This window comes from Sinohyriopsis cumingii, chromosome 15 (assembly GCF_028554795.1).
Source record: "Sinohyriopsis cumingii isolate HCF-2022 chromosome 15, ASM2855479v2, whole genome shotgun sequence".
NCBI classification, from domain to species: domain Eukaryota; kingdom Metazoa; phylum Mollusca; class Bivalvia; order Unionida; family Unionidae; genus Sinohyriopsis; species Sinohyriopsis cumingii.
Window position 1 is genome coordinate 56,978,536 of NC_142975.1, and position 17,923 is coordinate 56,996,458.

The following is a 17,923-nucleotide window of genomic DNA, read 5'->3' on the forward strand; positions in this document are numbered from 1 at the left end:
ATGTTTGTTCAGCTAAAACACAAAACTAAAATTGATATTGATCTTATTTTATCTCTATGAGAATTTTAGCCTTTATTATTACCACTCTTCGGAAATATGTAAATTATGATGGTTATGTGCCTTGTACAAAGAAATGTGCGTACCTTTTTAAAAATGTTGACTCAATTTATAGGATCGCTTATATCATTGAAAATGAGTAACTTGTAAGCGCATGATTCAACGTAAATGAAACAGTTATTAAGGACTAACTGAAATGTTATCTGGAAGAATGCAATTTGGTCGAAACAATGAATAAAGCAAAATCTGCATCTGTGTTTGGGAATAAGTAAGAATTTAAGTGATGCTATGCATGTTTTGAACTGGGTAAGTACTGTACATTATAGTTCAGCATGGTCTCCCTGGTAAACTCAATCGGCCCGCAAATTATGAAGTCTGTATTTATCTTTATTTAACTTCGTGTAGGAGAAATCAGAAAATAAGCACATGCAAAATAATAACAAAATCAATCATTGTACTTTCTAGCAGATTAATAATTGTCTTAGGAAATGGAACAAATTATTGTTTCGTGTCCCAAGATTTGCAGCCATTACAGTAGTAAACAAAAAGACCTAAAAACTGTTAAGTTTACTGCGGATAAGCTGACCATCTTCTTCCAGGCCTTTATTTGTTCCTAAATTATTTGGTTTATATGCGAGTATATACGGTAGTTGAAAACCAGTCTCGCACTGTTTTTGTGAGTTATGTTGCATATATATATATATATATATATATATATATATATATATATATATATATATATATATATATATATATATATATATACCAGTCTCTGTTAACTGTCAGGGCATTGTATGTCTTAATATTAAAAATAGGTACATGTACATATGTAGAGATTATGATATTTTGATGACCAAGTCTATTGTATAATATTTTTATGTACATTTTCGATTATCCTACTATTCTCATATCTGTCATGGTCTTGGTCCCACAACCTGATGGATAATGGAAGTTCTACTATATGTATGTGTGTGTGTATATATATGTTGTTACATCGACTACATAAAATATAAAAGACAATACTGTGGTTATGATTATTATTATTATTTAGTAAACAAAGAAATATTAACATATGCTTGTAGACTATGTTTTAATTAAAACATAGCTGACACAATATTTAAAAAAATCAATGATGACATACAAGTAAAAATGTAAAAAGTATTTTTAAAATGATATCGGATATTTTCATCATTTTAAGAAATTTTAATTAGATTTTAAAATCAACTACTATTTTATTAATAATTTATCCATTTTTTAAGGAATGGTTTTGCATTACCAATGATAATATTATTAATAATGATAATAATAATAACAATAATGTTCACACTACATATTTTGAAGCATTAGTCAAATTGCTGAAATGCTGTATGCCTTCCAGGTATGACAAATAAATTTGGGGGGTAAAGTAATATAAAATAATGATAATACCTATAAGATCTAGATTCTACAATCACAAAATTTTTATGTTTCAGAGAATTTGTCAGTTTTTTAGTCTCCATTGATTTAACTGTAGCCATTATAGCAGTGGGCATCTTGTGTGGTGCATATATTTACTACTTTTTTTTTACCAGCATGAGAGTCTGCATCACATTTGTAAAGATCATCTTGTATATTAGGCTGCTTTGTCTCCTAAAATGATTTAATCATTGCACTCCCCATTGGTGACTATTTTTTCAGATCATGAAAATTTGTTGAGACAGAGCAAGGTCTGGTTTGGAATTTGTAAGATGCATAAGGGTTACATAATTCGTAGCAAGATTGTTATTGTGCCGGGTAAATACTTATGCAGATAGACATTAGGGTAAGATTCATACTGGGCTGGTAGCTGGCTTTAATTTTAAGTGCTTTTCCAAGGTAAGTCTTCTGATTTCTTCCTGGAATTTTCCATTTGTTTAGAATTTATTATTTGAATCATAATTTTTCAAAAGGTTGTTTTAATAGCAGCAATAACTTGTTACTGTTGCACAGCTTTTACTTTTTCATGTTACAAAAATATTGTCTCTCAATGTGAATACATCCTCCCACAGATCGGAAAATTGTCAGTAAGATACAGTCCACTTGTGTACTTTACATGACCATGAGCAGAATAGTCATCTTTTTTTATTAACTCTTTACCTTCTGCTAATGCATATAAGCATCACTATAAAATAGCCTTGCTTCCACGCAGATGCATATGTGTTGCTAGCAGTACTGTCTCTGTCCTTGTTGACTCATACATGCATTTCTGGCTAAGGTTGGAAAACTCTGAGACCCATATACACATTTCGTATTAAAGCATTGCATTATATGAAATTGCAAATATTTGGTCTCTTTCAAAATATTTAGCCAATGAAAGTAGTCCTACCATAAAATTATGAAAGTGTTCAATAAGTAGTTTTTCATTCTATAAGTTTTAATTACCAAAGAAAATGAGGTCAGTTGTAGAAAGTAAACAATATGGCAACTTTTTTGTTTATTTCAATGATTCAGATGCAAGTTTTGAAGGATTTGAAAGTGATTATTTTTCAAATGACATTGACTTTGATGCATAAATTCAAGATAAAAGATTAGACATTAGTATAAGTCATGTTTCTACACCAGATTTATCTGAATCTGAGGATGAAATGTGTTAAATCTTGTGTTAAACATGTGTGGCCGGTAAATGTGGATGACTTTACAGCAGATTTGGGGCGGTCAATTCATTTAGGTAAAAATGAAGGGGAGATTTCTTTTTACAGTTTTTTTTTCCTGAAGAAATATTCAGTCATTGGTAGCTGAAATGAACACATATGCTGACAAATAAATTAGCGAGAAGCCTGATCCCAGTATGAACAGTATGTGAATATAAACATTGATTCCTGAGGATTACATGTATTTCTTAGTGGAAATGAGTGGCACAAACTTTAGTGAGTGTTTTTTAAATAAAAAGTCTCATTAGATTAGATAATTTGCATGGGACAAGATTGATATAGAAAATGTAGGAACATTCAAGGAGCAGATTGCTTCCTTGAAGTGGAGGAGAAGTTGAGCACTCATGTTTTCCTTATCATGATGCTGCTGTCCATGAAGAAGGAAGTGCACAGGTCGCCTAAGAGTAGAATGTTGCTGCCTTCCAGGAGGAAGTAAGTACAATGCTAGAAGCTGTGGCCAAGATATCATGGCATTCACTTTCTGTTGCAATGGCTTTATGGGCGGAATTTCTATACATCTGCTGTGACATTGTGCTCAATTCCTTGGTCTTATTTATCCATAGTAAAGACCTAAGGGCTGCTGCCTTGGAAGCCAGGACCTTATTTAAAGGACTCATTCTTACTGTGGCTTCACAAGATTTGAAGAATCGTTAACATAGATATTTCACACCTGCTTGTAGCCCATCACAACTGACCAGGAAGTGTACTCAATGTGAACTACCCCCATGGGCCACCCTTTAAATTCTTCAAACAGATGCAGGCCCAGTTCAGTGCACAACCTCAAATGAGACCTCCTCCTGTCAATTGAGTCCTTGGCATGGAAGTTACTGGAGAGCCTCTAGGATGTAGTTTTCTAAACCACCTTCCTTTTCCAAAGGAAGTGGGTGGGTAGGACAGCCTTAAGGACTCGCACCCTCTTCATTGCATTCCTTTCTCAAACATCCCCATAGGTGCTTTTCTGGGATTCATTTTGGAGGCTTGGTCAAGGATCTTAAATGATGGATGGGTCCTTACTATTGTGAACATGGGTTACCTACTTAAGTTTCTGGTCCAACCCCCTCTATCAAGGACCACCATGTTCTTTCACCAGTGTAATCTGTTGAAATTGAGAGAAAAGGTACACCCCCCAAAGAGGGCAGTTTAGAAGGTCTTGAATAATTGGTCTCCAGCATTTTACACCTGAATCTTCCTGGTTATCAAGAAAAGTGGGAAATTTTATATCATAATCAATCTCTCATTAAACTTGTTCTTCGGGAGGAACATTTTGAGATGGTGACCAATTCCTCATTCTGTCATATTGGACAGTCTCCACTGACCTTCAGGATGCCTATTGCACTTCCCGATTGTTCCTCCACATAAAAAATACCTCTGGTTTTGCATGGACCAGGAAGTTTTTCAGTTCTGCAGTTTGGATTTGCTTCTCCAGTGTCTTCACCTAAGTTATGGGAGTAGTGGTATCCTGCCTCCAATTACTGGATACCCTTATTCTCTAGTATTTTGGTGACTGGTTAATCCACAGTGTTCAGGTTCAATTCCTTCATCAGGATCTGTTCCATTGTTGGTGCAGAGTAACATGGTTGGGTCTTTTATTCAACCTTGAGGAGCTGGAAACTCATTCTATCTCAAGACTTCATTTACATGTGGATGAACTGCATTATGAACCAGAACTTAGTTTGGGTTTGACTGGATTGGATAGAATCCTTGCACTTTTCGAGGCACTACAGGTAAACATATTGTTCTCTGCTTGCTTTTACCTCTCCCTATTGGGAACCTTAAAGGCTACTGTGGATCTGGTTACCTTAGGATGTCTCCATATGTGCCCTTTACAGTGTCTCTTTCATGCAAGGTGGAAATTGCATCAAGATTCTTTATCAGCTCTGATGTCACTTGGACCAGACTTTCATCACCATTTGGGCTAGCGGATGAATTGGGACAGATACCTGACTGGGATCCCCATGCTTATACCTGACCCCTACTTGTATTTAATTGGAGACACATCAGATTCTAGTTGGAGAACATCATTTTATCCATTACAGCAGCTAATTTGAAAATCTTGTTATTGGTTAAGAATATAGGACATAGTTCATCACTCCACAGTTAAAAGGAAGAATTGGATGTATCTTGAATTCCTGGAAATTGTTTTGGGCTAGTTGAGTCAATCTCTTCAAGAGACTCTTGTTTTTCTTTGGCATCCTTTAAAAGTTTTCCTTTTGCTGGACTTCTTCAGTCAAATCTTGTTTGCACATTTATGCAGAAACCATCTGACCAATGCAAATAAACTTCATTGATTTTAAGTCTTTATTGAATCATATGTAGATAACTTGATCAGGTTTTTATGCTGTTTAAGTGATTACTACATTTTTTCATTGCTTATTTACTTAGGGTTTGCTGGAAGCTGATTATTACCAAGTTGAGACATGAAGAAAAAAAAAATTATTGTTAATATTTGCAATAGATTTGGAATATTCACATTACTTTGATTATTCGCAATTCTTTTCCAGATATACACAATAATCAATAATATTAATGAATATATTCATAAAAATATGTTTTGAGATTGTTTGGTACAAGTATTGTAAATATGAAAAACATGGGAAAATAAATGCAATATCATCTTTAAGTAATCTTTCTCATGAAAACCTATTTAGTACATTTACCCAGAAACTGTTTGATCTATGCAGATGAAACTTCATATTCCTGTTGATAAGTATATATGAGTGACCTAATTACATTTGTGACATTTAAAATGTTTATTTTAGTTCATGGAGGGGGGCTTGAAATTTTTTTTATTGCACTTATGGCATAGTGTTTTATGATAAAGCTTTACTGTTTTGCCATTTATTTTTGTTTCAAAAAGGCTGTTCAAGTTATATGATTTGAATCAATAATGTTTTTATTCTTTAGCATTGGAGAAAGAGCTTGAAGAAAAACAGGCAGAAATCATCCAGCTACAATCAGCAATATCAAAGCTAGATGAGGACACCAAATTCTTTCATAGGCAGTTCAGACAGAACAGAGAAAATTGTGAAAGGTATTTGTAATTGCTTAATAAGTGGATCAGTTCTCACCCTGACACTTTGCTGCCATAGTGCTAAAATCTTGTGAACAGATGCAAAATCTTTAAAATATAAATTTGTGGGGCACTTTTAAAGGTATACATAATAAGTAAAAATTTGCATCCATTTGCAGATATTATCATTATAAATGGTACATATCAAAAATGGGTCTTCTGTCAGTAGACATTACAGAGAAAATCAGGTACATATAATAGTGATTAAGAAATATTTTATTGCAGTACATTTTCAAGATGCATGAAACTGAAAGTTAATAACTATGGATTTTCCTTCCATTACCTAAGTGTGGCCCGGAGTCCTTGAAATTTAAAAAATCTGCACATTAAATAGGCTACATTGGGAAATTTCAGAATATAAAAAAATCAAAATGCATGTGTATTAGTAAAATAATTATGACATACTTAAATGGTGTAAAACAAATGGCAAGAACTGTTATAATGTTGGTTGAATCGTTGTAAAGGAATTATAGAGCAGTGTTGTACAATCCAGTTTGTCAAAATTGTAAATGTTCCCATAAAATGTTTTTGACAAATACAGATTGTTAATTTTCATCAGTATCTTCATCATTTCTCACTTAGAATAAATGCAAAAAGGATCGAAGTTTTTAAATCTCCAGCTTATCTCCTCATAATTGGGAAATTTAAGGTCAACATTGGGACAATATGCAAATTTTGTATGCCTGCCATATAGTGGAGTGCTTCAGGTTATGTCTGTCTGTCCATCTGTTTCCAATTTTGTTCCTACACATTAAGTTTAATTCTCCACTATGTATTGATACCATGAAAAGGTCTAATGTCAGGGTCACTATGAAGGACAATACATGGTTCCACACAATAACAGTAGTTTTACATCACAGACCTGGACAAAACTTTGTCCTGCATGTTATGTCTCTACATACAGATACATGTACATACAGATCAGGACTAAACTTTTTAGATGGCTTACATGTGGGTATGAATTAAGTGTACTGATTTCAGTGTCATTGGCACATGTTACTGTGACAGAAAGAAGAAACTGTGTTTTGCATATTTTTAGTTCTAGATCATGTTCCTTGACCAAAATTTCTGGAAAGCTTGCACTTTTTATGTGAATAGGTTCTGCTGATTTTGGGATCCAAATATAAAATGTCACAATCATTTTGACTAAATTGAAAATGGTTTTGCACAATTGACAATGCAACTGATTACACTGTATGGACATGTGAAAGGAATGCTTTGTAAGATGAAAAGTGACTATGAAACTGTATGTTGGCTTCAGTGGTTCTGTTTAAAAAAATTTTAAAGGTAAATAATTTTGTATCAATAAAATTTTATTAGCATTATCAGTAAATCAACCTGATATGTAATGAGATGTTATGTGCACTACAATCACTTCTCATAAACTTTTGATTTTTCCATGAGAGGTCGCATTTAATATGAAAATCATACATACTTGAAGAAAAGAATCAACATAATCCTAAGGTTACCAAAGAATCCATTTAATCAAAGATGTGTGATATATTTATTTAATTGGAATGGGTCATTCATGCATCACTAACAGCCAGTCATGTTCATTGCCATGTTTACCAGTTTTGTAAGTAATAATCTAAATAAAGACATTTAGAAATGAAATGTTGCAGCCCTAACTGAAAGAAAATAAGAAAATATGGTATTTATACAGTAAGTTAAGTTTGAGACTGCTAACCTTGCATACCTTGATGAAAGGTCATGGTCACTGAGGACTGTTGATCAGTAAGCTCTGGATGCAACCACGCTTTTCTAGTGTTTTTCACAAAATACCATTAAACTCTAGGCCAGCATATAATTTACTGGTCATGGTACTCTTCTTTAGATTGGGAATGGGGCTGAAACTCTGTTGCAAAACAGGTCAGAGTAAATCCTTGTTAATAGATAATTATGTTTAGGCCTATAAGTCACTCTAAACACATAATGTATTTACATAATACTGTATGAAAGAATTTATATATTTATTTATATAATCCAGATAGTGTTGTCTGTACACACATTTCTTGCATGCATAAGTGATCAGAAAGGTCAAGGAGTCAGGGGTTATTTTAACTAAAGATTAGAGTTAATCTTTTATTGAAAGTCATGGTCATGCATGCTTAGCAGACCGAATCATTTTCTTCTACTTGTGCCGAAAGTTCATTTTTAAAATTTGATGTGGCAGTTGATGTGTTATTTTAAATTGTTAGGATTTTGAATGTAGCTACAGGTGTCTACACTAGATCATTTCCAAAATGGCTACAAATAATGGGAAAACAAAGTAGTGTCTCATAAGCGAATGGTCTTGAATTGAAGTGCTACTAACAAATGACTTGTTGACTTTAATTTTCAGTTTTTGTTTACACTTCCATGCTACCTTTTTTTCAAACTGTCTATTAAACATCTGTTGAATCTTGTTCAGAGTAGATTGAATCAGTTGACTATAAATATGCAACCATCAAAACGTCAGAGAGCGATGTTTGAACCGAAAATGATCTTGAATGTGAGCCAGATGTATATGTTGGTTGAACACAAATGAAATGTTGGTCAACCACCAATTCATGTTTTTTTTCTCTCAAACAATTCAGCACTGATGGATCTCTAGCACTTTAAAGGTTAAGATAAAATGAGCAAATAAGAATCTAAACAGAAATTAAAAAGTAAATTAAGCAGACTGTGGCAGTGATTGATTTAAAACCCAAAAACAGCATTATGAAATAAATAAATAAGAAATCTGGCATAGTAGTCTGTAAAGCACTGATTCAAGGAAGTGAAACTTTGCAAGACCTCATGTTAGTATAAAATATTCTTATTTTGGGGCAGAGATATCAAAGAAACAATACCTACAAGTTATGGAAAACTGTACATAACAACAATAAAGAACAGTTTACCAGCTGTTCAAACCGGCTAAACTAGCTATGCATATGCCTCTGTTGACATTAGTTTGTGAAAGGAGTTCTCAGTGCTGAGCAATATTCATACACAGATAAGGAATAGATTAACATCAGAAACCATCAACTGATCAATGTTTATACAGCTAGTGGTGACATCTTTTGAGGATATTTTTATTATGTCAGTAGAACATTTAATGGAGCAGGCAGACAGAGACGGATATTTGAGTGTTAAGTAAATATTAAACTACAGCTGTTTCCTCCCTCTCTCGAATTTTTCCTACTCCTCCCTTCTGTTAGTGTCAAAGGGTACCCACCCTTCCCTAATGAAATTCTGGCAATAACTCTGATGAGGCAAGATAACAAAAGTCAAAATATATGTTTTTCATCTATGTTACTTAAAAACTGATAATTTCTGTGGCTTTACATTTCTGAGGTAATTTTTGTTTGTTTGATCAGACATTCTTGCAACTTCAACAATTTTGTTATTTCACTTCTTTAAAATTTAAAATCATTACCTTTAGACTTACCGTATATATTCACGTATAAGCCAAAAAATTTAGGGAAAAAATAAGGCCTGGAAGAAGGGGGGGGGGTCGGCTTATCTGCGGGCCAAGGTCCAAGTCTGAAATTTTTAACGCTTTTTTCCCTCGATTTCCAGTATTTATTGTTTTTGTCGATTGCCGAAGATGAGATCACATGCCTAATGATGCCACATGGCTCATAAGATTTGTGCTGTCGTGAAGTGAAACAAATATTTTTTTCTAACTTAAGTGGTAGGATAATGAATGAAAAATGTTTTAACATACTTGACAGATGTCCATCCACCAGAAAATGCAGCCATATGTGTTATTTGAGCCATGGTGGTACATGTATTTTCCAAAAGAACCGCCATATTAGTAATCTCCAGTCAAGTATTTAACTCTCAGCTAATCAGTAATCATTGAACTCTACGGTATCGTACAAATGCATGCTAGCTTATTTCAGTGTAAATATGAAAAGAATCTACGTAAAAAAAATAAAAGAATTACAATACTGAAGGTATGTACGACAAACATTTTGATCGAGATTAGAAATACATGTACGATAGTCTTAAAGGAACAATAGCGAGAGGCTCCATAGGGGTTTGTTGCGCGCACGCTTAGGAAGGGTAAATAACAGGGCAATATATGAGTCAGCGTGAATAATTGTAAAACAATATAATTTGTGGGATTTCTTTGACAGGTGTTTTAGAAGTAATCGGCAGCCACAGTTTTATACTACTGTTGTTTAGTTGTTTGTAATGCAAAGTGGTTTGTTAGTGGTAGAGTGTTGTACAATGGCTACCATATGCTTAATCTGTGGTAAATGCCTCGGGGATAATAGGTTTGTTTTGTTGCACAATGCCAATGACTTTACTAATACATGCTGACTCTCAGATGTATTGTTTAATGAGATATGGTAGTGGACATGGTTTCTGCTCAAAGTTATAAACTGTCACAATATTTGAATAACGTCCACACTGAAACCAATCATATTTTGATCAATTGAATCACACTACTGGTAGTTTAAAAAAAAACACAAATAAACAACAATGATAAATAATTATCAAATACAAATTGATAACCAACAACACATGGAAATAATTACAGGATAAGGTATATAAATAGTATACTACCACTATATACAAGAGACTAGGTACTTCAGAAAACTTCAATGCTAGTATGGGATATGTTTCATGCACAGAAGACCAATGAAGTAAGAAAGGCCGCAAAGAAAATGAAAACAACACTGGCTGTGATACCAGGAGGTTTAACGTCAGTGTTACAACCTCTTGATGTCTGCCTTAACAAACCTTTTAAGGACAAGTTACGAAAGATGTGGGCAGAATGGGTTTGTTCAGGTGCTGTGAAAATGACAAAAGGCGGGAATTTAATGAGGCCAGATATCGATTTGGTCGCCAAGTGGGTAAAAGAAGCGTGGGACTCAATTCCATCGGAAATGATTGCAAAATCATTCAGGAAGTGCTGTATCAGCAATGCCATGGATGGAAAGAGGATGATGCTATATTTCAATCCGACAATGACGAGGAGAGCGACAAGGAGAACGACACACTATCGGATGAACATGATGACAATGACCACGTATATAATGAAAGCACGCCCGTAACAGAAGCTGAGTTTCATGAACTGTTTGGCGAGTCTGATACAGAGCCAGATTTTGAAGGATTCAAAAAGTGATAGAACTTTTATAATTCATGATTTTAGAATGAGGATTAATTAAATTTCCATTAAGACTTAACACTTTAGAATTGTTTTTATTTCAACATATAAATTAGCTTTCTTACTTTCATGTGATTTGCCTAAATAAATGTATTCAGATCTCACTTTGTGCATCTTGTGATGTACCGGTAGTCTAGAAATTATGGGTCGGCTTATACACGGGTCATACACTTTATAACAGTTTTACCAATTCAGTTGGGGGAGTCGGCTTATATGCAGACGGGCTTATACGCGAGTATATACGGTATCTCCCCATGTTTTTAAGGTTGTTTTGAAACTTCATATCTTGCTGTGTGGGTGGGTGGATGGGTGGGGTGGAGTGGGGAAAGTATTCAGTAAGCACTCACTTACTGACAGATCTCATAAAATTTGTAATTTGTTTTGTTCCGATATACTGAAAGTTTGAAGAATTTTATATTTTACTGTTTTTCTCTATTAATAGGGCTTCAAGGATCTGTAAGCATTGGCAAAAGTGTTATTGATAAATCCTGAGTCAAGACTTTTGTTTATTACAGGATAAAATGATATTTAGAATTGTATGCATGTTGGTACCTATAGTGGAAGATTATCTCAAAAGCATTAAAAGTGTAAATTGCTCAAATGCACACTGATACAACTTTGTCCTCTTAAACTAAGTAACAGGAAGGAGTGAAAACAACCAAGTTTTGTAAAATTCAACAAATAATTTATTTCCCAAAAATACAACATGAAAATTTAAAAAGAACTTGAGAAATTACATCTGAAGTAGTCAAAAAATTTCCATCCCAAGTCCAAAAGTATAGAGTATTCTGAATAAATTCCAGTGGTGTTCTGAATGAATTCCAGTGGTGTTCTGAATGAATTTCAATGTTGAATGTAGATGAACCTATAGCTTGGAGTAGTGCTGATGTGCTAACAGTTTTAATGTACCACAATAATATAATCCAAATGTCTCTAAATTAATTCACAATAATAATGAAAATATTGATTTAGTCTGGAAGTATTATTGAGCACTTTGTAGTTCCAGTGCATGATTTAAATAATAAATCCTCAAATATTAACTGAACACAGCTAAAATTGATTCATTTAGAGACTGATGTTATGGTAGGAATGAAGAATATCTGTTTAACTTCTCCCATATAAAAAACAATAAGAAACAATAACAAATTCCGAATGAGGGTCATTTTCCCATCAAATTCATAAACAAGATTCTTTCTTGAATCTTCAAAAGGCAACATAAACAGGTTTACCTCCAGGTAATAATGATCTTAATATGTATTATCACAGTCAGTAGACTTGGCCTATAGTGTGTACAGTTTCATATTTTTTATATATTAACATGTGAACAAATCACTTTGTATAATTGTGATTGGTCCAAATAAGCCCATGAAATTATTGTACAGTATTCTTTTTACTGAGTGGCTGTGATCATGGGAAAACTGTTTTAATCCTGCTTTCTGGAATTTTTTGTTGCCAATAAACATTTTTGGCTGCCATTTTTTGAATCGACTCGCAAAAGAGAATTGGGGAAAAATGGGTCTCAGTGTGTTTGAATATGGCTAATTTAACCCCATAGTGGTTTGTTATGTCATGTATAACATATATTATTTTTAAAAAATGGCTAAAACCACAAGAGAAAAACAATCACAACAACAAGCAAAACTACGGGTATTGCTTGTGTTGGGTGGGGGTTGAAGGAGGCAGTATATCTGAGCATGGAATCCACACTATATACAAGCATGGTTTAAATGTTAACTTATAGAAGTTAAGAAACTCACCTCTGTTCACATAAGAATGTGGACATAAGCCAGTCTCCAAACTGACAGAAGTTTATCCAACCACTGCATATTTATGTGGTAAATATGTGATGCCATTTCAACTCGAAATGAACTTTTTTAACATACTCTGTAGTCTGCTGTTCTTCCAAGTCAAATACTGCCAATATCCAGTCACAAATAGATTGCAGTAAACATGGGAATTTCTGCATCAAGTAAACCTTTTTGCACATGAATATTGCAACAACGTAATGTTTAGTTGTAAAAGTGACATGTTAGGTTTCATAAACATGGGTCATCTACTGCATTATTTTTTTAATGGGGTACTACATCAAACAATGCAACATCATATGCATTGGACATTCTGTGTTGAACAATGATTTTGTCTGTGCAAAATGTTCTGTTTATTAGGAAGGATGTTTGTTCTTTGACTTATGGATTGTAAGAAAAGTATCATCTATTTTTAAACGTTAATACTAATTCAACTTTGTTTGGGACTATTTTTATGCTCAACAAATGAAAAGTGCAGCGTCTGTCAGAATGAACAAAATTAATCATTCTTTTCTCCATCTAAATAATTTCCACAAAAATAAAAATGATAAAAAGAATTTGAGAGCCTTAATTTATCAAATCATTGACAAGAATTAGCTATGTAATATGTTGTTTATAAAAAAAAGACATTAGTCGGGTAAGCCCAAGTCGTACCCTCAGTTATGGACAAAAGTAAGTGAGAATACATATTAAATATACATAAAGACACTCATACACAAACAGAATGACACACCATGTCTGTAGCATTTATCTGATGAAATTCATCACAGTGGGGATAATATTAATATTCTGTATTGCTTTTGCCATGCAAAGCCTAAAGCAGACAAGGACTCTACTGCATGACCATGAACAGGTCCTACAGAAGAAACTGCAGGCAGTCTGTGAGCAGGGGCAGTTGGAAAGGTAATACATTGGTTTATCACTGTAAAGCACCTTAATATACTGCAGCCTTTCTTTTAATTGGGGTTTAATCATGAATCTTTTTAAATTGATTAAATTTAGTTCTGTCGTTGCTATTTTATTGCATTTAATTTTAATTCTTGGTTGATGAGAATCAATTACTTGTATAATGTGTTTACAAAATAATAAATAATTTAATTTGCAGTATATACAAAATGTGTTAATGATATCATGTAATGTTATCTTCTCCTTCTTCTTGTCCAGGGTAGTCAAAAGTGAGCATTTATATCCAGGAACCTCAAATTATGAGGTTCTTTATTGGAAGGTATCACTGTATTCAGTTAAAGATTTGTAGGCACTTTCATTTCAGCTTCATTAACTTTGTCTCAGGCATACTGACAAATAGAGTGAATTGCCAATTGTGCATAAACTTATCTGAAAAGTAACAATAAAAATAAATTAGTTTTAAATTGCCAAGGTATACATTAGCTTATGTATGCTGTATGAAATGAGAGAAATAAAATAAGTAAGCAGTTCATTTGTATTGAATCAATAGAATATGTAATATTTTCTATGATTATAGTTTTCCTTTTTTTGAAGCCATTACAAAAGTACTGTAACTAGCCATGATATCCTTCACAGAAATATGCACTCTTAAGGTTATCAACAAAAGTAATGCTTAAACTCGTACTTGTAAACTAGTTTTACGAAGCAACTGTTTCACAGCTGAAAGCATGATAAATCAAATTTATATGTATTGAGTTGTTGTTTTTTGTTGTTTTTTTTGTTACTGTACACAGATCTGAGAGAGAAGGAATTTTGCAGTATTATAGAAACATATGGCAAGATTATGAGGCAAAGTACAAATCTTTACCTCTGGCCAGAAAACTTCTGATGATGCAGGAGCAGGCTAGAGTGAAGGATTTAAAACTGAAAGACCAGAAAGAGAAGCTTGGTCAGCTGAGGGATCAGTTTAGCAGTCTTAAAGGTACCATATGTACTCACTAATAAGTTAGGTTCAACTACAGATATATTATGCTTGATTACCTTGCTATCTTTGATCACATCAGTGAATGACTAGGATGACTTCTAGTAGTTATTTACTTGCACAGTAATATTGATAGGTGTTTGAGTGGTCATTTCAGATGAGTTGACCTGACACCCAACTGTGACTGCTAATTCTTATGCACATAGATTTGCTTATCTTTTAATTTTTAAAATTTTATTCCACCTCTTTTGTTTGATTTGATACAAAAGACATAATTTACTTGATAATACAAAGCAGCTCTTCTTTTAATTGAGTGTACAACAGAGAAATCAAAACACAGACTGTTACAGCATTTAATTAGGTTCTCACTAAAATGTTCACAGACATAACTATGGATGGTAGATTGACATTATTCACATTTGAACACAAGAGGGCATATAGCATTTATGATGATTACACTGAAACCAGATTAACACAGGACTAAAACAAAATTTCACTTGACAAAACTTTTTCATTGGTATTTATATTTTAAAGTGTTATTACCAGTAGGCATCAGTGGCATTTCCACTGATAAAATTTTCATCAACTATTATTATTTACAGTTTACTGAGAATTGTTTGATAATGAAAATGTGAAAAATATAAGACTTCTTATTAAAAGCTGGGAATTTCATACAGTTGATTCAGATTTCTGAACACTAACCGCTGTTTTGATAAAAAAACAAGTAGTATAACAAGGTTTCGTTTACCAGCTTTAATCGCCATTGTCTTCACATTCAACATTTAAGGGTCAATTCTTTGGGTATTTTCTAAAACAACAAGGGAACTATGACTGCATCCAGCTTTATAAGTGATTTCACGATTTATCCATGCACAAGTTATTGAAGAAGCAGTGTATTGATTATGCAGCAGTTGCTGCAAATATCCATTGAATGGTACCACTGACACATAATCAGCAGATATTATTTTCACTGGTGTTCAAAACATGATTGAGTAATTTGTGCATGAAAAATGCACACCATAATATTATGACTGTATGGTATTAAACTAAGTAATAGAAGAGAGCAAAAACCAACAAGTTTTGTAAAATTCAACAAATTTTTGATTTCCCTAGACAAAAGTGAAAATTAAAAATGAACATAGAGTAAAGTAATGTGAATTAAATTCCAAATAGTCCAAAAAGTTCTATCACCAGTCTTAATGAATGAAGTTCTAATTAAATTCCAATGCTTTTGGCAATAAGATCCAACTCTGAATACGTTTATGTGCCTTTGATAGCCTGTGATGTAGAGATTTGCCAACAGTCTTTTGATGAATCACAATAAATATAATCCAAAAATGTTCTTGTCTGAATTTACTATAATTTTTCAAATTAATGTGCCAGTCAAAGAATATTATAGATGAGCACTTTGTATTTCCAGTGAAGAATAATTTGAATAAATAATTCTACCCATATCAAACACTGAACACAGCAATAAGATTGATTCTACCTAAAGATGTTAAAGTAAGAATAAATAATTTTTCAAGCAGACAAGATAATATAAAAAATAAGAGAGCCAAGATCTGGGTCCAAAGTTCATTTCTAGAAAATTCTACATTGTAAACAGATAAAATCTTTTACTAAAATTATAATAAAGAAACATCAGGTACAACAGGTTATTACATGGGAAATACCAATGTCCTAGACCCAGATCCAAATAAATTTGTTTACTTTTGTTAATAATGACCTAAAATTTAACTCCACTCATAGAGGAATATTAACTATGTATTCTTTGTTTACCAAAATAAAAATTACTGATCAGGTATACAATGAACTTGGACAAGGTTAAGTCCAAAATACATTTATACATAACATATACTCATGGAGAATAAAAACTAACAAACCATACAAATTAAATATACATAACAGCAGACATTATTTTGGTTTGACTTCTCACCCAGTAACATTTTTAATAGAACAGCACTAAATCATGGATGAACTGTAAATTGCTCTTGAAATTAGGTGTCATTTGGAAAAGATGTAATTACTGTACATCAAGGTACAGTTATATAAAAATATGGAAAAGAAATATGGCATCCCTTTGCAGGTTGAAAATTTCAGTACAGTTTTGTATAAATTTCACCAAATTTACTGATAGGATAGGAATAAAATTATAAGAATGTTCCTACCTTGGATATATCATGATTCTTTAATTACTTTATTTTTGTTGTTGCTCTATTGGAACCTCTTGTAAGAAACTCAGACTATATAACCAGTTTTTAATTTCATGAAGTATTAATTTCAATTGCAATGTTATATGCTGTAATATCTAATATTTTGTACGCCGTTTTTCATTATTCATTCAAGTGTATAATAAATTATACCTTCAACTTAAATAATTTTTTAGGTATTTATAGTTTAGAGAACTGTACAAAATATTTCTGTGTACCAAATATCAGAGGACAGAAAGTAAATATAAGTTGTATGGTTCGATGTATATAAGAATTGGATGGTATGACACATTTCAGAGAATCATAACAATAATCCTATTATCATAACTTTTTACTGAAATTGAGTTTTACTGCATCAGTTCCTTTGTCCTTAGAACTTAATAATAAATGGTTTCCCCTGTATTTTATTACATTTTGGATTAATATAATTTTCTGTTTAGATGCTGAAGAACTTGCAGACCTGCACATTTTCATTATTAAACTGTATCCTGTACAGGTGTAGTACATATCAATATTTGTGTGTCAGTACAAATTGAATCATATTATTACTACCATATTGCATTATGTACAATACATTAGAATGTGATTATGTTCTCAATTTATATCCACAGCAAGATGGATTTTATAATATTATGAATATTCACTTGTAAACTGAAAAATTACTAAATTCTTTGTATGTTTATTTTTTTTCCAGTATACATCAAAGTGCAATTTTGCTTTGACAAAAGAATACATATATTTATTGCTGAGAAAAAATAATTTAATGTGTCATATGTCATGTACCATATCATAATATTGGCTACTATTAGGCAAATAAGCCAGTCCCACTCTTATACTGATACTAGCTGTATCAGTCTGTCATTATGATTACAAGTACACCATCATGTCAGTGAGGCCGCGTGACCAACCATAGCTGCCATTTCCCATACTTGAAATTTATGTTTTTTGTTTGAATTTGATAATTTATAAAAACTAATTGCTGCCTACATCCATATCAGAGCCTTTACGTAAGTTATTGAATCTTTCGCAGTTGTGATTCTAATTGTGAAAACTTCGTAGGTACTGAATGAAATCCACGACCTCC

At 32.8% G+C, this 17,923-nt stretch overlaps 1 protein-coding gene across 1 annotated transcript in view; it reads left to right on the top strand.

The window, feature by feature from the left end:
- The window catches only part of LOC149781849 (uncharacterized), a 35,302-nt gene that overhangs the window by 12,596 nt on the left and 4,783 nt on the right, over window positions 1-17,923 (top strand). Inside the window, exons 3-6 of the mRNA XM_089936046.1 lie at window positions 5,631-5,757; window positions 13,555-13,644; window positions 14,442-14,629; window positions 17,280-17,322. Of these exons, the coding sequence (XP_089792172.1) occupies window positions 5,631-5,757; window positions 13,555-13,644; window positions 14,442-14,629; window positions 17,280-17,322 (448 nt within the window). The remainder of the gene's footprint in view (window positions 1-5,630; window positions 5,758-13,554; window positions 13,645-14,441; window positions 14,630-17,279; window positions 17,323-17,923) is intronic.